This window comes from Neodiprion pinetum, chromosome 5 (genome assembly GCF_021155775.2).
Source record: "Neodiprion pinetum isolate iyNeoPine1 chromosome 5, iyNeoPine1.2, whole genome shotgun sequence".
In the NCBI taxonomy this organism is placed as follows: Eukaryota; Metazoa; Arthropoda; class Insecta; order Hymenoptera; family Diprionidae; genus Neodiprion; species Neodiprion pinetum.
The window spans coordinates 33,984,449-34,004,884 of record NC_060236.1 but is presented as its reverse complement, the minus strand read 5'-3'; the positions used below and the strand labels follow the sequence as shown (position 1 = coordinate 34,004,884).

Sequence of the window (20,436 nt, the reverse complement as noted above, 5' to 3'; positions counted from 1 at the left end):
TGACTGTAATAATTCCTCCCTCTCTCTTTCTCTCTTAGCGAAGACAGGATCGGGTCCTTTGGTAACCACTTACTCGAAGAGCTTGCGCCCCCCCCCCCCCCCCCCCCGTAGCTATTTCGCCCTTCGAATTAATTTCCTGGTTATTGACGACACGGTCACTAATCACCCGCGGTATAATATCCCCACCTATTCCTTGGCTAATCGGACTCGGAATATCGAAAGGACTCGAGGCAAGTATTATAGGCATTTACCGATTTTCATTGATATCGCGAAACCTGAATACCACACGTCAAGTTTCCTCTCTCCTTTGGGGGTTGCCTGGTTATAGCGACCTGGTTACAGTCTGCACATGCAGAGTAGAGATGTGTTATCCACTTCGAGAGGTCGTCAGGGTAACTTCAATACAAAGTTTAACTAGTTGTACACAGACTTCGCTCTAGACACCCTAGAATCCATAGGTTGGAGCAGGGAGAACCGATCGCGTTCCATCAATATGTCAAGGGTGAACAATACGCTGTTCGACGCAAAAAACACACACCGATACACGACGCAAACGCCAGTGAAATGACGCAGACAAAAAGACCAAAATGGCCGCCACTGAAGCGCAGCTCGAATTTTATTTCAGCCCCGATATCATTTCAACTCCTGAATACTTTTCGAACAGAATATCGGATTGAACAAAAACGACGGCAAGCGAAGTTTGTCCGAAATTTAACACCTTTGACAAGAGCTTAGTTTATAATCAGTTACATCGACAACCGTTGATCCGTTTTTCATTCTCCCCTAACCCGCCACATAAATATCCGTGTGACAAAATATGTCTGCCCCAAGTTGGAAAGGATATGACACGTGGAAGAATCGATGTTGGCCAATGACGCGATTTGATCGCGAGGTTCTCAGGTGTCCCTGGACTGTCAGGGTCACCCGGATCAGGAAGTTTACGAGTCTCGTGCACATTAGGGTTGGAGAATGGCGTCGCGTGCCGGACCGCAAATTGACCACTTTCACATCCCGGTTCGTTGTTTGGCGATCACGTAGTCCTAGGATAAGTTTGAATCCAATTAGCCGACGGACGACGGAAGCTCGGTGAAGATTTTTCACCCTACAAACAAGGCTCGACGGTATCCAACGCTCCGCGGTGTATTACATCGCGAGTAAGAAGACCCTTATCACATCGCATCATCGCAGCTTGTATATTATATTCCCATGCGTATATAGGTATACATTTATACATACAACACACCCCACAAAACTGAAGAGATTGAATAACGAGCTGTATAGTGTGAGATACAATATTTGAGGTAACAAAATTAGTTTACGATCCTCTTTAAACCTACCACCGTCATCGCCTAAGGGTCGTACCTAATTAAATATCAAGAAGAAATAAAAAGAGGGTGGAAAAGGAAGAGACTCACCTGCACCCGCAGGGAAGCCTTGATTTCAACCCCGGGCAAAATAAGGCGCGGAGGGGGGAGGATGAAAGAAGGGAAAATCCGAGCAACCAAAGTATGTGTGTAATGAAAACAAGGCAGGCTCCAGAGAGTGGAGAGTAAAAATTCAAAAACGGGACATGGAGAGGAAGAGAGAGTGGGAGAGGCTGAGTGGGGGGTGGGGGGGGGGTGAAGACAGCCATTGATCTCTTCGGTTCTCTATCTCTCTCTCTCTCTCTCTCTCTCTCTCTCTCTCTCTCTCTCTCTCTCTCTCTCTCTCTCTCTCTTTCTGTTTCGCCGCGGAAAGAATAAACACAAAAGGCATAGTCCACTCGGTCGTTAATGCCTCGGCGAGGGATGTAATGCGTGTGCCGGTGGAAGGACAGGCAGGCACCCCATATATCTGGTGCGTATGATGAATAAAGAAGATAAATTATGCACCCTGACTGGTACGCGTTCCTGTCCGACCGACCGGCCGGCCTGCTGCCGGGCTGTTTACGCTTGTCAAGGGGGTGAGACGACGCGATTTGAGTGGAAAACCGAGGGACCCTCGGAGGAGAAGGACGACGAGATACGCGGTGTTATGTACGCAGGGCAAAGGCACTCGTCGCGGTTCCGATGCTTCCTGTCCCTGCGGCGAATGGAAAAACCACAGGAGGCTCCATTAGCCTAAATTGGCTGCTTAAACCGCGCGGTCCGGCTTTCCCCCGACCGATATACATACATATGCATATTACATATATACATATATGTATATACGTACCTACGTACGCGCACTTTTATCCCGCGGCGATTGTCTTCCCGCTTGTATCAAATATAATATTACGTATACATGTATTCGTGACACCTCCGAATGGAAATCCTCCCCTTGCAGATGGCGAGAGATTTTTTGAATTACCGTTCGCGTGTCGAATGTAGAAAATAATAAATACATACAAATTTGTACGTAAAGATAAGGATGAAGGGAGGAATGAGAGAAGAAAAAAAAAAAAAAAAACAGCACAAATAACAAATTTCTATACCTGCAGTCATACGAAAGAGAATAGTAATAAATGTCAACAACAAAGGTTCGCCGCCCCTGGCGGTTTGTTTCCGCGTCGTTGCAGTCCTACAAAATATTTGGCTCGGACATTTGAGGTGTGAATTGGCACCCGTTAAATTGAATTGTTCCGAGATTGTTTTTTTTCTTCTTTTGACAGCGTTATACATGTAAAGCAGTAACCTGGTAACGCGGAAACGTCATCGGTAAAAAAAAATGTGGCACAAGCCAGAGAGGAAACACACAAATTGTTTTGCATTTGTTTAACTTTGCTTTTCTTTCTTTTTTTTTTTTCTTTTTTTTGGCGGGAGGTGGGGGACGGGAGGTTTCGGACCGTCATATTTTGTTGTGCAAAAACTTTTCACAAATGTTAAAATTCTTAAAGCTCAAGTCTAAGGGGCTTTTCTTCGTTTCATGTTTATACACTTCATCCTATATTTCTTGAAATTTTTTAAATTCTTCCCCTCCCTCTCATTCTCTCGCCGCGAATTTAAGGCAACGCGGTTTTCAACTTTACCACGCGACAACCTTCAGACCTCAACCTCGGTGCCATCTTTTTAATGTACCTTTAAAATCTCGCAGAAAACTTCCACCCCAGCGCTATTCCTACGTATAAAACGACCCCGTATATTATGTACCCAAGAGTTCATATTCCATATTAGCAAACTAAATACAATCCCGTAATACCTAACTCATGGGGAACCAAGAAACAGACGGATAGATAATTTTGTATTTTTTTTTTTTTTTTGCCTTCAAGATACGCACACACTCACACGCGGTGAGATGAAACGTGATATTTATACACTTTTTGGTTGCGTAGAAAAATTGGAGAAGGACGAAATGGAAAAACGTCTCAATTTTTAATACAATCGTCTATATCAACGGACAAATGATTGATTTATGATTTTCACCGTCCGAGTATACATAATATATATTTATATACGTATATTGTACATAACAGATACCGATATACTCGTGTCATACATGAGGGTGGAACAAAAAAAAAAAGTATATTTTCGGCCAATAAAAATTTTTGCATGTTTCTACATGGGGTGGAAGTGAGCTGCAACGTGGCAATTTCGTTTTATAGCGACCAATTTGACGCTCGCAGAATTTCGCAGGGAAATCGTTGAATTTATCGATTCGATGTTGTAGATGGGTAGATAGATAGGCATGTATATACCTGTATGGCAGAATGAGGGTCATCGACTTGAGCCTGATTTACTAACGGCTAAATACTAGTCAAAGTCACAAGTACAGAAAAGTTATAAACTCTTTCATGTTTTGTAGTTACTAGAAGATTCTAGTAAAATGAGTTTCGTTAGAACGTTTCGAATATAGTTGGTATTATAGTGAAACATGATAAAAGTAAACATGCAGTGCCCTCACAGTTGGCAATGCTACATTTTTCAGTTACAGCAACGTTTGATCCGCTTCTTTTGTATACTAATGTTTTTCAGTTAAATCAAGCCACAAAATTAATTTATTGCTACACCAACGTTAAAATTATCGCAAAAGTTACAAGTGGCCATAATCAGAAAAAACAGTGACACATAGTAAATTTTCTGAATACTGCTAGAAAAATTATTATCATTTTCTACCCCTGAACTATATTTTTCGATGATATTGAGAAATCTAGCTAATAGAAAACTGAATAGTAAGCATTACTAAAAATTTTTCACAGCGTATATACAAACGTTATACTGAATTCAAGTATTTTCCTTATCTTCGGGATAAAAAAGAGTGAAAACAATGACAATTGCAGCCTTGTAAATAGGACGTAAGAGCGGAGGATAGAGAAAAGGAGAAACGTTGTCACTGTTCATCTGTGAAATTTATCCGGCTTGCATTTGACAATACCGAAGAGTAAAATTGACTTGGCATAAACGATAAGATATTACAGAAACAGTCGGCTGATTGTGAGAAATGGATGAGGTTGCGATTCATTTATCACCTGTGGTTTATTCGCAATTAATTAATATTTATGAAACGTTTGTTAACTTATCACTCCTCATTTCAAACGCTCATCGCAGTTAGGAAGCTTTATATACAGGGTGTTTCCAAATAAACACCGCAGTATGTTAGGTTGCCTACCGCTGTGGGGAACAAATATCGGTAAAACAAACGGCTTCTTTTACCGATATTTATCCCCCCCAACGTTAGGCAAACTAACACAGTGCGGCTTTTGCTTGTGAAAACATCCTCGATATATATTTAATTCTGTATAATTATCAAAATTGATTATTAGTAACAATGATTAATTCGCCAAAATCGCAGGAATACTAGAAGAGTCATTTTTTTTTTTTTTAATATTAACTATATTTTTCAAATGGTGTCATATTCTTCTGTTATGCCTTGAAACATGCTAAGAGGGGTGTAAAATTAAAAATAGCGATTTCGATATTATCCGCAACGGCCCATTATGTACATACATCTATAACACATGCATAGAGGTTTGACAGGGAAAGGAGGTCTCGTTTGGCAAGGATCATCCCCGATGCCCGATGTTATCAGGGTTTAGGCTAACCCCTTCCACGATCAATTTGTTGAAATGAAAGGGTAATTTTTTGGCAATTCCATGGGGCCGGCAGACCATTTGCTTCCACTGCATGCCAGGGAGTCCGGTTGGGTTCCTCGATCGAAATGGAAGCTCACGCGATATCATAATTAAAAGTTAGGAAGCACCTCGTTGCTGCTGGCCGCCACCGAACTCACTCATTTCCCCGGGTTATCCAAAATTAGATCGTTAATTATCCGGATAACCTAATGATTCTTGAATACCCACAAATTGATGTACATACATATTTACATAAATACCTACATAATGCATATCTATATATGTATATGTATACATGTGTGTGTGTGTGTGTGTGTGTGTAACACGCCCGCACGTGTAACTCAACCTTGAGGGGGTAACAGTCGTTTTTTCTTTATCTTATATACACTTTTTCACCAAATAACGTGCAGGATATAAAGTGTAATAGAGCTTATCCGGCTGCGTTCGTCTGTACCGTCTTTCGAGTATTAAGTTACGAATCGATCACTATTATCAACTGTCCAGGCTTACCACTAATTTTGGATTTGGATATTCTCAAAGTTTTTCAAGTCTTCGAGGGCAAAAATTGTTATATTCAACATACATACCTCGTGTCTTTTAAAATTATAGCAACGCAGGAAGAACGTTGATCAATCGTTGCTAAATATATTTATTTGATATAATTTCATTTTTGTTTCGGTTGACATTGAATCATGCATTTCGAAAACTTTGACGAAACTTTTCGACGATTTTTCCAAATAAAAAAACCGTCCCTCACTATTACAGATGCAATGTTTTGGACCGTTATTTCTATTCTACCAAAACCTAAACATGCTTCAGTTACGGGAAGCAATATCCTCGCGTCCACCTGTCGACTGTAGTGGAAACTAAATTCTATGATGTCAAATCAAGTATCGCGCGTAAAATAAGCATATAACTCGTACAGAAGTATTTTTCTCCTTTACTAAGTTCTTAGTCTGCATGAAAAATGTCTGCCATTAACCAAACGCCAAAGGTAAACACTATCGGAGATTTAATTAATGAGGCCTGCGCTGCTATCGCGCAGACACACGAAAATATCGTTTTACATGTTCCACGATTGGCGTGTACTTTACACTTTCAAAGGTGCATACAGAAGTTCAAAAGGTATGACTGAAGCTATTCGAGTAACATTTAGCTGAAAAAAAGTCCGCGAGTTGCAGCAAAAAATGTACATTCTACTATTGATTTCGGTGAACAATCGCTGTTGCTTTTCTGATTCCGATTTTTTCATCTGTATCACAGGGTCTCGGTCATTTGGATGAAACTTAATAAACGTCAGTACCTTTTCTCGATCTTTGTTTCGTCAAATTTGTAACCTGGCTGCAGATCCCTGTAATATCATCATATTGAAGTTAGTAACGTTATCGTAACGATTCTTGCTAAGGAAAAACCGTTATTTCGCCATTTTGGAATTGTCTGAAATTCAGTAGACCGTAATGAAACAAAATACGCTCATATTTCAAAATCTCAGTTCCTTCAAAATCACTGTAAAATTAAGAAAATAGTGATTCTTTCCCCAATGTTTCGTTACGATAACGTTACTAACTTCAACCTCGTGCAAATATCACATCCTAAAACTTGTACGAAGAATGCATTAGTAGGGATGGAGGCGTATCGAATGATTGCAAGATAAACAATTTGAGCGTAATGTAAATTGATCCCTGCAAATCTATCACGTTTTCTAAGTATGTACCTATACGAAGGCTACGTTTAGTTGCAAGAGGTATTTTTGCCTGGGTTACGAAAGACCGGCAAAAGCTCTGAAAGCGCGTGAGTTTAACCAGTGAGGCGAATGCTCGTGTCCACAAAGCCGGCAGCTGATGTCGTTTCTCTCTCTCTCTCTCTCTCTCTCCCTCTCTCTGCGTCTCTCAGTCGTCCAAAGCATGCTTCATGGTTACGCGAAATTTCCCGTTTGACATCTCAGAAACTTTTAATTAAACTCCCGCCGCTGCCGGTGGTGGTGGTGGTGATGGTGATGCTCCTCCTGCTGCCGCCACTGCTGGTCCGACTAGCACACCGACCACCGTCACTAGCGGTGCTTATGACGCTGACACTGCCTCTGCAGGCAGTCGTGTCGTTAGCGCCGATGACGCAACGTTCCGCGGGACTTGCCAGCCAACCGGCAAATGCAGGTGAGCTCGATTATTTGATGGAGAAGCAGCGCGCTAGGATCGGCACTAAACCGTTTCGGAGTAATGTCGGTATTTTTCTTTCTTTTTGTGTCTCCTTTTCTCAAGCGGAAGAAGGTCCAAACGTTACTTTGTACCAAATTCTAAAATTCCTGTGCGATATCTCTCGACCATTTAATTCACGTTGGGAAGCCCAGCCGTCTCACATTTTTTTTTTTCTTTGTGGCTTTTTATTTATGAAACTACTTTTTTGGTAACAACTGCCGAGTTTTGTGGTTCCGCATGATCCCTGAAATATTTCTAAGTCTAAAGATAAAAATGTATTCATTTGTTTATATTAAACATAGCACGTATGAACAAATGGTCGAAATTCGTACTGTTCCACGAAAAAAGCATTTTCTGCTGATCTACCATGAAAATCCGAATTTCTGTTTTTACACAAATTCGATACGAACTAAAAAAAATTTACAAAATTTTTCTTTTGGTTTCTACTTGTCCGCTATATTATATCCGCCATTTTGAATTTTTGAATTTCGAGTTCAGGTTCGTAATCAGCGACCCCTAAGGAAAAATGTATCCACGAAAGGGTTAAAAGGTTACTCGCCCGTATGGTCTGGCACAAATAAAATCGCACAGGAGTTCATATTTCACCGGATAATATTTATTAATGAATAATAGGCTCTTACATTTTTTTCACATTAGGCGTCTCGTTACCAACTAACGCCGGTTGGCGTCAGCCATGGAAAGTTGATTATTTAGAGAGGACGTGACATACACACATGTGTCTAACTTGTCCCATCGGACCTTGGTCTAAATATTTTGCATTCCGGTTACAACATCTGTACTTTGGTATGCCTTTTTTATGTTTTGTTTATGACACAAACTAGTTCAAGGTTCGGACCTTGTTTCAGAGAAAACGAAAAGAATGGTACACTAATTCGAGACTGTTCAATCTACCGAAAAAAAAGAAAACCGAGGGTTAACGATGCGAATTACGCTTCGCCAAGAGATAGGCAATCAGAGTTACATCTTACAGGCGGCAAGTACCGGAGATGTGACTTAAGTTGCCTATCTACCGGCGAAGCGTCGTTCGCATCGTTAAACCCGAAGGAATTCCCCCGGTAGGGTTTACTGTTAATCTTAATTTTCCCCGTTCAATAATAAATCGATCCGAGGATAATTTTTTTACGCCCTATTCAATCGCTGGCTGCAATAGACTTTAAATATATCTACACGCAGTAGGTACACGCAAGTGTAATTAGTTCAATTTCCGTGTTAATCCCACCGCTGCCACTAGGTAATTAACCTCGGCGTTTCATTCTCGTCCGATTCATTAACGACGCTCTGGTCAAAGGAGGGTGCGAGAAATTGAAAAAATACCGACCCGATTAGCGGCCTCGAGGACTCTGCTCTCAGGCCGGTTGGACGTCCATTACGAAATGGGATCGGCCTCATTTTTCAACGGGTATCTACCGCGTCCCCGAATCTCATCCTGCAGGTCGCCATTCTCAGCGCAAGATATACCGAATCGTCATTAACAATTTCCCGCCGTCTTTCTACGCGCCAAGGTAAAAATTTCGGGTAGGAAAAAAAATTGAATCCTCTATATGTAGGTGAAATGGTGAACATGAAAGGTTGTCGATATTCGAATGGAAAAACATGTTATTGAGAGCAACATCGATAAGCTGCAGATTCAAAAAAATAACTAGAAAATCTGACGTGTTTTGTCGCGATGGTTATTAAATAAGTAATTTGTTAATGTCAGAAATAAATGTATCCTGCCAAAATAAAAACCGACAAGTTTGACTGACTAAACGATTCTCTTGTTGTATATAAAGTCGAATTCCCATCGCAAAATATTGATACGATGAACCTGATATTTCAGCGTCAAAATTTACCAACAGGGCGGAAACTTGATGTTGAAAAGAGAGAGAGAGAGGGAGAGAGAAAGTTAGGTGAAACAAAGGAGAAAAAATCGAATCAAACGGTGAAAAATCGTATTTTCTATGTCAATCAATTAAAAAAGTTGGTGATAGATTGTGAGAGAGGGTGTTATGAGCGTTGGTGGGGTGGGAAATCGAGATAAAAAATAACAATGAATCGATAGAGGTCGAAATCGAGGCGGGAATTTTTTCACCCCGTCCTTTCGGCTGTCTCTAAGGGTTATCCTGAGGGACTAAGTCCCTCGGTTCTCGGTAGCGATATCCGTATCGGGTTCTCGTTCTACGACGTTACAGGGAGAACAAAATCGCAGGATTGATCTCCGCAGAGGAGAAAGGATTGCGGAGAAACAGTTAATGGTGTCCCCCCCTTTTTTTTTTCTTTTTGTACGTTGGATGAAAACTCGAATTTTCACTTCTTTTCTTCTCCACTTTTGCATCCCCCTCCTCAGTTATCCACGCGCAATTTACCGAGTTCAAAGTAAAAGCTATGTAACAACAATACACCTGCGCATCATACCCAGAGAGGGAGGAAAAAAAAGCACAGGGTGAAGAATCTTTTTTTTTTTCTTTTCTTTTTTTTTCCTTTTTTCTCACCCTCCATTTTTTTTTTCCTCCTCTTTCCGCAAAAAATATGCAGGTACGTGCTAAGGGTGGATGGTGTACGAGAGAGGATTTAAACGAAGGGTAGATATTTCGGCTACGAAGGACAAAACGAAACGTGCAGAAATAAAGGAAGCGTAACGGAGCGAGCGGGCGGACAGACGGGGGGGGGGGGGGGGGGGCGTTTAATCGAGGAGGAACAAACCGCCTCCGTTATTTCTGCTTTTATCGAAGTTATGTATCTGTATATACGTGTATATACATATATATATATAAATGTACATTATTGTATCTAACGTAGCTACAGGCGCGTATCGCGTCGGAGTTAGGCGAAGGGAAATTAATGGAGTTTAAGGACGAATCGACTGGACCGTTTGAATCAAAAGTTAGGAGGAGATAAAAAAAAAAAAAAACCGTTTGAAAAATCTACGGCTATGTTATTCGGGCGCGAACACGAATAGAACGACATCCTTACCGCTCGGTAAACATTTATTTCAGCAAATTCGAATAACGCTAATTGAAATTGCAATAATTTGAGAAGAGGTTTTACTATTGCAACGTTCAAAATTGTCAACCTGTGACATTTTTGATCCGGTGATTCCAATGATTTTCGACTGATTGACGCGAATGACGTTGCTGGAGATTTTTTTGACACTTTTCCCCCTCTTACCTCAATTCGAAATTACAGTGTTTTCAAAAATAGCGCTCTTTTATACGATCGAAACGAAAGTGTGAAAAATTTTGTAAAAATACGAAAACGCGCGAAATTCACATTCAAGTATGCTCAGTGTTTTCCGTCAATTTTTCAAACTTCTTCGAACCGACAGACAAGCAGCTCAATTGTAAACACTATCATTTCTCAAAGTTTGAAACAATTTCACCAACCCGGAAAGAAGAGAATTGTAAAATAAAATTGGATAAAAGTGTCGAAGTATTACACGGCCATCTATACTGTGGGATTCGCGAGAAATTTTTTTTTATTCTTCTCTATACTTCTTCCTTTCTGTCTTCTTTCCACTACCCCCTCCCTACCCCATCCCCCCATCCGTTATCTTTCTTGCCTCGGATTCAGGAAGAATCGGGATGATCGACTCTGTCGAAGCTTTCGGAGAATCGCGGAGACCTTCTTCCTTCCTTCCTTCCTTCCTTCCTGTCTTACTTCCCCTTATACTTATACACGTTTTCGTTCGATTCTGACTTTGCTAAATGAAATCCCCTTTGCAAGAGGGGAGCACGAAAATCGAGCAATATTTAACAGCGATTTTTATGGCATCAGATCGATTGAGTAGCCAATCAGGTGTGATGATATTACCGTTTCATTATACGATTTATTCTACGTCCTAAAACTCCCCTCCGTATTTCACCCTCCATACCTCTTTTACTCTCTTCCTTTCATCCCCCTCTTTCTCTCTCTCTCTCTCTCTCTCTCTCTCTCTCTCTCCCTCTTTTACACACACTCACACACACGCAAACTTACTTTCTCTCCAGCTATCTATCTTCCCATTTATCCACGTCTTCCTCTCACGACGTGATGCAATAATATCCCCCCCCCTCGCCGCATATATATATATATATACATGTACATGTATACATATATATACCCTGTCAATGATAACCCTGCACCCCCGTCCCATTCCCATTCATATTCCGTATACGCGATCGAAAAATATAACCTGAACGATCGTGTATAAGGTGAAAACATAAATCAAGTGCGTCGCCATATGCAGCAGAAGCAGAAGCAGGAGCAGCAGCAGCAACAGTAGCAATCAGCCTTTATTCTGAATTTTCATATCGAATTTTGATACAGTAACTTCAGATAATTGAGGGGCATTTTTGCTTCTTTATTAAAACTAAAAATTGCGAATTTTACAGATAATTGAATTTCAGTGTTTTCGCCATATAACAGATACATCTTAACGTACGTGTGACGTCACAACTATCTCGTTCACAATCCATCGTGGGAACAAGGTATAATTGTAGTGCAATTTCAGAAAGTTGAAATAAAAGAATACGCGGCGCAATTATTTTTTCCTCATCGGCTGTTTGAATCCATAAAAATAAAAACAAATAAAATTTAAACAGTATTTGGCCCGATTATGAAATTGACGACAATGAGGAATCAATTTGGAACCCTGCCTTAAAATCTTTACAAACCGTGAATATCATACGCGTTCAATTATTAATTAACCATCGTCAATAGAAATCGCTTGTATTTTCAGCGTTGGTATAGGTTAGGTTAGATTAGGTTAGCTTAGGTTAGGTTAGGTTTCAAAATTCTCAGAGCAAAAAGCTCGAGCGGCGCTTTAGAGGACTCTGAACCAACTCTCTGAGAAAATTCAAATTCAAACCGAAACTGAAGAAGCGGTGCGCGAAAGGCTTCATCCGTTCGTTCCTTAACTCCGACCGCGAGATACGCGAGAGGCTTCGCCTCTCAACGGGGGTTTTAGTGTTTTTCTCAAGGGGATTCGCCCGGAATGCACGTTTTATGATAATCTCAGGGTGCGGGAAGGCGAACGCGAATGCGGCCTTCTCCGTACTCCGTGACAAACGCTTGTAAATTTCATCCCTCCGCGAAACAGGCGAGTCCAAAAGATCTATGGAGAGAGCCTGCTCTTCTCTCGTCTCGAAAAGAAGACGAGGCTTAAGTTGGTAACTTTTTCGTAACGAAACATTGGGGAATAAAAAGAAAACACTATTTTCTTAATATTACTAGGATTTTAAAGGAACCAAGATCTCGAAATACGAGTGTGCTTTGTTTTATTACGGTTTACTGACTTTTAGACAACTCCAAAATCGCGAAATAACGATTTTTCCTCAGCATGCTATCGTTGCTATAATGTAACCAACTTCAATATGTTAAAAGAACAGCGAAGAGCTTGAAAATTACTAATATCGATTTCCAGTGATTTCTGTCGATCTTCATCCCATCGTGAAGTCATTTCCATTGAGTTTCAACGTCACCACTGACTTCTAATGATTTCCACAAGAGTTCTGGGCGATTTTCAACGATTTCCATATCAAAGGAAAATACTAAAAATCGCTTGAAATCACTCGGTGAACTAAAAATTAACTGTAATAATGTTTATGAATTGGCACCGGTTAGCATATTTTATCGCAAAACTTGCAACGATTTTCATGATTTTTAACACTGTAGAACACGCTATTCTTGTCACTAATTTCATATTATTTCAAGTGATCTCGAATGATTTCAGGGGGCGGGGTTTAAGTTCCTAAAGCGCCTAAGTCCAAATTATTTGGCGGTGAAACTTAAAGTAGAGTAATCAAACCTTTACGAAACAACAAAGTTTCCAATGTCGGAAACACGACGGCTCAAAGTTCCGAAATTCAAGATTCCGAAAATTCAAGTTACGATATAGCTAAGTTCCGAAAAGTAAACTTCCGACAGAGCAAAATTCCGGAACGTAAAGTTTCCGTAGAGTAACATTCCGAAAATTAAAATATACTCACACGGCGTAGTCTACTCAACGAGTGGGTGTAAAAGATCAGAAGAACCGAAAATCAGAATGACCAGAATTTCGAACGTAAAAATATCAAAAATCCAAAACAAAGAAAGCTCAAAGTGGTGAAATTTCACCAAACCAGAAATCCACGGAACTGAAAATCTTCGATCACTCGGAATTTCGATGTTTCAGGTTTTTAAATTTTCTCATTCTCGGAACTTTGACTTGTCGAAGTTACGCCCTTTCGGAACATGGAGCGTCGGGTTTCGGACCATTTGAAACTTTGACGTTTCATCAAAGTTTGATTTCTTTGCTTCAAGTTTCGCCGCGAAAATATTCGGAATTTGGCGCTTTCGAAACTTTTTAAATTCAGAATTTCAACCCCGTCCCAATCTCAGTTGCCTCGATAGATTCCACGTCGTATATTTCAAAAATAATTTTGGGCGTTCAAGTTCCTTAGATTACCAATTTAATTTCCAGCTGTTAACTTTATGAATTTATTGAGGAGTAAATGGCCCCTCGCACATTTTATTTACACTTCGTAGTTCGAGGGAATTCTCTCTCTTTCTACTCAGGCTTCATGCTATAAGTTCCGTTGATTTTCGGATTTCGTATTAATTAACTTCTGGCTCCACCCCCCTTCCCACAACTGATGGGAACTTCCCCCTACCTGTTCAACGGTTCACCCCTTTCTGACCTCAAACCTCAACCCCGTAAAGGGCTCAGGGTTTTTGCCTCCCCCTCCTCCTTCCGTCAAGATCAAGGTGCCAATCCGCAAACCCTTCCTCACCTCAAGAAGGCGCGTTCAACGTCTAAAGACATTTTCCGGCACGATCTGCAACGACTTAATCAGGATAGAAAAGAGACGAGCGCAACCCCTGCAACCCCAGGTTTTAACCCCTTGTGCGGAGTGTTTAGAAATTTGATCGTGCGTCGATCGTACGGATTAAGCTGTGCTTTCCGACTCTGACATTTGTGTACACGTTAGCCGAGTGGTTTGAACTTGACATACGAATTATTTTTTTTTTTTTTTGATTCTATCTTCTCCCCTTCCGTTCTCAACTCCGTGCACAGTCGTTTAACGTACGTGTTTAATGTAATTATACATAATTCTCACACGCCAATCACACTCGCGCTGCTCGACGACAAGCGAGCATTTTCTAATTTGCGTCACTTCAATCTTAATTAATGGGTTCATCACACTGCAGTACCACGATGATAATGATGATGATGATGATGATAAATCACTTTTCGAAACTTTGACAAGTTTATACCTTGAACAATTATATGGCTCACTGGCTGACTTCTGCAGATGAAAACCGATAGTACCTAACTCCAACGATTTTTCTTCCTTTATTTATGTTTCCTCTTCACTGTCGACGAAATATAACCGAATAATTTTTCGCCCGTCACGTGAGAAAGTAAGCGAGATTGAGAAAAGAAACCTAACCTAACCTAACCTAACCTAACTTGACCTAATCCAACCTAAATATGTACGTAAAAATTTGCTTCGAAAAATTCTGTAGACGTGTTACACGTAAGTATAATCGCAGTGAAACCATGTTATTTTGCAAGAAGAATGAAAAAACCTAACCTAACCTAACCTAATCCGAACATGTACGCAGAAATTTGCTTCGAAAAATTCTGTACACGTGTTACACGTAAGTATAATCGCATAGACACTACGTTATTTTCTAAGAAAGATGAAAAAACCTAACCTAACCTAATTCAAACTAACGTAATCTAATATAACCTCAACTTGTACGTAAAAAATTGCTTCGAAAAATTCTGTACACGTGTTACACGTAAGTATAATCGCAGTGAAACCATGTTATTTTGCAAGAAGAATGAAAAAACCTAACCTAACCTAACCTAATCCGAACATGTACGCAGAAATTTGCTTCGAAAAATTCTGTACACGTGTTACACGTAAGTACAATCGCAGAGAAAGTACGTTGTTTTCCAAGAAAGATGAAACGAAGGAAAAAACGAGATAAGACAGAACAACAATTGTGGGTAAATGGAGCTGGTATATGCCTATATAAGGGAACGATGGACCGGAGACACACGTAAGGCTGAAATCGATATTCCTTGTACCTACGCAATTTCGGTGTGCTCCTCTTTCCCTCTTCTCCCGCACCTCCGATCCTTCTCTCTCTCTCTCTCTCTCGCTCTCTCTCATCCCTAATCGCTTCGTGAAATTCAATTTCGCTGTACCGACAGCCAGGAACCGCCGCAGTCGCCACCCCATCGTGCCGGGTGGTTGTCAGGCTGGAATTTACCCGTCGTTAAGTATCGACGGTATTAATGACTCCGTGGATTAAGAATCACTAATTGAAAATACGCAAGACTGACGGGGCTATTCGCGGATCATCATAGCCTGATTGAAAACTACGGTTGATATCGGTTATTACGAATTCCATAAAACTTCGATGACTTGTCCATCATCCTCTTCATATTGTCGATCAGTAAAGGTAAAGAAAGAAGAAGAAGAAGAAGAAGATGAAAAGAAAAAAAAAATAATAACCAAGGATCATCCCGTCATTTAGAAATACTAAATTAAAATCCACCCCTCAAACAGATCAGAAGTTTTAAACTTTCAGATTTTTTGATTCAGTACAGAGGAAAAATTTTTGACGTCCGTTATAAGTCGAAGGAAAAAAATTAATCAATTTAAAAAAAAAAACACACACACACACACACGTTCCTAGTGAGATTTAGGAAAAAAAAAGCATTTCAATTGACATTAGCTATTCTTTGAGCGTGTGAAAAGCAGCAATTTTCACCAACCGTACGAATGTTGATAAAATATCGTCGGCATTTAAAGTTTATTCTATGATACTAGGTCATACAGTAAATATAATTTGTAACTGCAAAGTATATGGAAAATGTAGCGGTAAAAAGTTGTAATGGAATGGAAGCAAGCGATTTCCAGTGGGATCGTGTCGCACATCTAGGTGAGTCTGTGCAGCATTTCACTTCAAAGTAGAAACCATCTGGAGTTAATTTAATAATCGCATAAACTTGGTTTATCAACCTTCAAACGCACCCCTCGGTGTATCCTGCGGAGATCCGGGTTATCTATTCGCAGTGATTAATTGGGGGTTATTTATTGCCAGAGAACGTGTTTCGGAGTCGTTTCCTTGACGCGACTGATTAAGCCATGACCACTGTGTACGAAACGAAGAGAAAAACGACCCGACGCCCACCTTCCAAGGATATTATATTTTTTTCAAAAAAAAAAAAAGAAAACAAACCACAATAATCCCTTGGGTCCCTTGTGTACGGTAAAAAAAAATATATATATATATAAAGGGAGAGAAAAGTATATCTGCAAGGTCCATTCCTCGGCTGAAGGGGATCTCGAGTGTCGTTAACTTGCCCTTCGAAATTATTTATAGTCCTTGGAGGAAAATTTACGCACCACTATTTCCTCCTCGACAAATCCTGTATACAGGTATCTGTAAGACGCGTTGACGGGATTTCACGATGAACGAATCCGACGGGAAATTTTTAATCGACATCATAGCTAGGTACTCACCAAATACGCGACCAGCCGCTACAGCTCGAACTAAGATCCAGATAAAATAGGCATAAATAAGTTGTCCATTTTTCCAGAGATCCATGACGAGGTCGTATTTTCGGTTGAAACGATCGCCGACTAGTTTCGAAATCCTCGGTCAATCGGCACTGGGTATAAAAAAAAAACAATAAAAAACTAAACCAACTTCACTCGCGTAAAAACCTTCGTCGAGACTTAGGGCGTCCAAATTTACCGAACTGATCCTCGATCATGAACATAAAGACGTTAGAGAGATCCATCGGCAAATCTCAGTTTCATAAAGTGTACGTACATCAAGTTTTCATCTCTACTGCATGAGACAGTCAATTTTTTTCAGTTATAATCACATTTTCATCCCCCCAACCCTTCGGTCACATCCCTCTATTTATCATCCATACATCTGTGCTCCTCTCACTCTATTTATTTTATACCCACGTTGCGTAGATGATTCGATTAGTCGCGAACGGTTATACCTACATTGATACGGACACTGTATAAAATTACACCCAACACGCGATCCTCATCCGATGAAATTGTACGAAATACGAAACTAGAAAAGCAATTAGCCAAAACCGTGGATCACCGTAGAAGGAGAACCGCACTGTAATTCGCGCCAAGATTTGACGAACAATTTTACTACGTTACAGCATCACTGACACTTCGTAACTGAATGTTACCACTGTAAGAAACCACAGCGTCACAGTTTCAACGTATCTGTCAAAGCTGGTTCATCGGTTGAAACTGTTTTGAAATAGTGTTCCATCGATGGTTACCAGTCGTGTAACGAATATCAAGAGTGTGCCTCAACAGACCAGAGAGTGAGAGAGAGATTTTATCAATAGTTTGACAAGTTGTTGAAATTCACCCTGCAAGTATTATTACAAATTACCTAACACCTTGTCCCGCAGACAATCCATCAAACCATAAGTTGTAAACATTCACAATCAATGAATCAGACGTTGTACTCTGAATAAAACGACGCACGGGGAGAGTGAAGACTCTCATGGGATCTGGCGATGGATAAAATGACGGCACTCCTCGTCATGTTGATTGGTTCCAACTGGGTAAAAAGTCTGTTTCGTGCAGGTCCTTCTAAGTTCGAGGTGGTCTGATTTAAAAATGATAACAACAGAGAGCATCTTTCATCACTCGCGAATACGATTAGATAAGGGCTTGACGTCGAGGCTGAAAACCCGTCGACGACATCTCGGTTAGGATGAAACTTTCACCGATCTTCAATTCCGCGAATTCGTGGTTTCGGTGAGAGGGCAAAGTCGCGCACGAAGTTATTCGCGGCGATGCGCGTCCCGCAGAATCACGACTCACACTGGCGGGCCATCGAGCGTCAGGAATACCCTGACTACCCCCACCGTCTCCATCGGCAAACTACCCCTTCCGTCTGCAAGGGTCCTTACCATAGGACCGATAGCGCACGCGTCGATACAGATTCGCGACGAAGGTCATGGAAATTGGGATGTGAAGTACTGTCGAAATTTTCTTCTTTTTGACGTCTTTCGCCATTAAAACCATTCCAAGTCCAAAATCAAAACGAAGAGGATTTTAATCATTGGCTTCAACTTCAGGGGAGGGAAACGACGTTTCGGTTGATAAAGTTACACATGATTAAATTAACCCGTTCAGTCCTTCGGAGAAACGTTAGAAATTTAATAACAATCTATGTGTAGGTGTTTTCAGTCCAAGTCACAGTTCGCAAATCCAGTCGGCCCAACGCAAATAAATGCGAATAACGGGGCTAAATCGGTGGTGAATTATTAAACTCATAGTCTACAACGTGTGTATAGATGTATAGTACGTACACACTGACGTGCATTTACGGGAGTATTGTTAGTGGGCGAGCTTCTGGCGAACCGCAGTATCTCCATTTCGAACTGAACTCGAGCGAAATGAAGATTCTTGAGATTTCTACCGCCTTGTAATGTTTGATCGTGATAATAATTCCAACAAGAAGTAGTTGAATAAGTGATTCTGGTATTTTATATTCAAAGTGAAATCGATGTGCAATGAAACTATCGTTGGCGACTTTTAACCACATGGACGAATTTATATCCGACAATTCTTACACCCGCAGTTCAAACTTGCCGTTCCTTACGCAACCATGCGTTGATACTGTAAATTGGAAATCGGTTTAAGCATGACAAATACGAATGACTAGACTAACCTGCACGATGCTGCGTAAGGACATGTGTATGTATGCAATAAAAATTTCCTCAACCTGGATGGTGCGGAGCGATAACGTATCGTAAACGATGCTCGAAAGAGATTCGGCAATTTCACGTCGACGAGAGATGTGTATGCGTGTATGTATGATATATACGATTGACAATAACCCTGCGTCGAGTCGCGTGATACAGACGTTCCTTCTTTCGTTCGACTGGGAATGAAATCCCATTTCAAATAGCTCTACGTCATCTTCCTCGCCCCATTCCCCAGCCATTGTACCATAACGCGCAAAAATGTGCTTCTCCGAAGATCCGTGGGTACCTTGAATAGGTTATTACATGGTCCCATTCCACAACAAAATTCATCATCAAAGCCACGAATTGACGCAATAGAGAGCGCAGTTGCCTTCCAGTCTCCCTTAAATCTCGTTTTCCTATGAACCGAACCGAATCTAGCATCAAGACTCCAAAACTTCACTTTCCTAGTCCTTTCACTCAACACCCTAAACTCTGACCTCAACCATGGACATAACCTCAACATCTTTCTTCTATAACTTTACCGAACATCTCGCTAATTGGAAGATAGTTTCACAAGTAGAGGCGACCAAGGTGTGACTACGACTTTCCTCGTAGGTATTATCAGCGTCTCGGATTGGAATTTCAACTCTGATTGGAATCAACAAGCCAACACCGCGTCAAAGACAGTCGTCAAAGGATCGGACGAAACGACGATAAACGAACTTTTGGATTCAAGAGACTAGACATGATTCACCTAACGCTGAAGGATGGTTAAATTCCAATTGTCAAACATAGCGAAGGTCTTTCTTACACAATTAGTCATGCACTATGAACCGAGCTACACGTCCTTCACCTCTGTTACGGACAGCGATGGGCAGCGGTTAGAGAGGCTTCTACAGGAGGCCAAAGCCGTTCTGGACTGGTTTGACGGTGGGTTTGGTGATGGTTGCGGTTTTCAACGGAGAGTAAAACGACGGCCCAGAAGCTTCATACCCGCGGCCTTAGTGAGGAGAATGTTGCGGGCTTCGGGACGCACTCTCGCAAGGGGGTTAAGCTTTCATTTTACATTCAAGGCATCGTAAGCCGGACTCAGAGGAACAGGCAATAGACAATCGTCTTAGTGCGTGCGAGCCTAACCGAGACCAGTGAAGCCAACGGGCGTTCACTTGCAGGCTATGCATGAATGAAAAGCTAACCTGGACGTCGGATGAATACCACGGTATGGAGGGTGCGAAACGACATGGCTCGGTGTCTATACACCGAAGGAACGATCCAATTCCTTTTAAACATTCAAATGTTAATGTATTTCGCATGTTTCTTTTCAAACCAATAGTTGTACATTCCCTGCATCCTAAACGATAAAACATTAACGTTATAAGATAATTCTCGGTAGTAATCCAAATTTCATACTCAGTCGGTCTGGTTCTTACGTAATTGTTTGAAATGAAATGTGATTACTTGGTGAGACCAAAAGTCTCAGACGTTCTTCATTTCCG

General features: G+C 41.0%; 1 protein-coding gene across 3 annotated transcripts in view; it reads right to left on the bottom strand.

The window, feature by feature from the left end:
• LOC124218834 (Protein tyrosine phosphatase 99A) overlaps positions 1–16,821 on the bottom strand; it is a 303,594-nt gene extending 286,773 nt beyond the window's left edge. For all 3 annotated transcript variants that reach the window (XM_046625692.2, XM_046625693.2, XM_046625694.2), the window contains exon 1: positions 16,722–16,821. In XM_046625692.2, the coding sequence (XP_046481648.1) occupies positions 16,722–16,806 (85 nt within the window). In that variant the 5' untranslated portion in view covers positions 16,807–16,821. The remainder of the gene's footprint in view (positions 1–16,721) is intronic.
• Between the last annotated feature and the right edge of the window lie 3,615 nt (positions 16,822–20,436).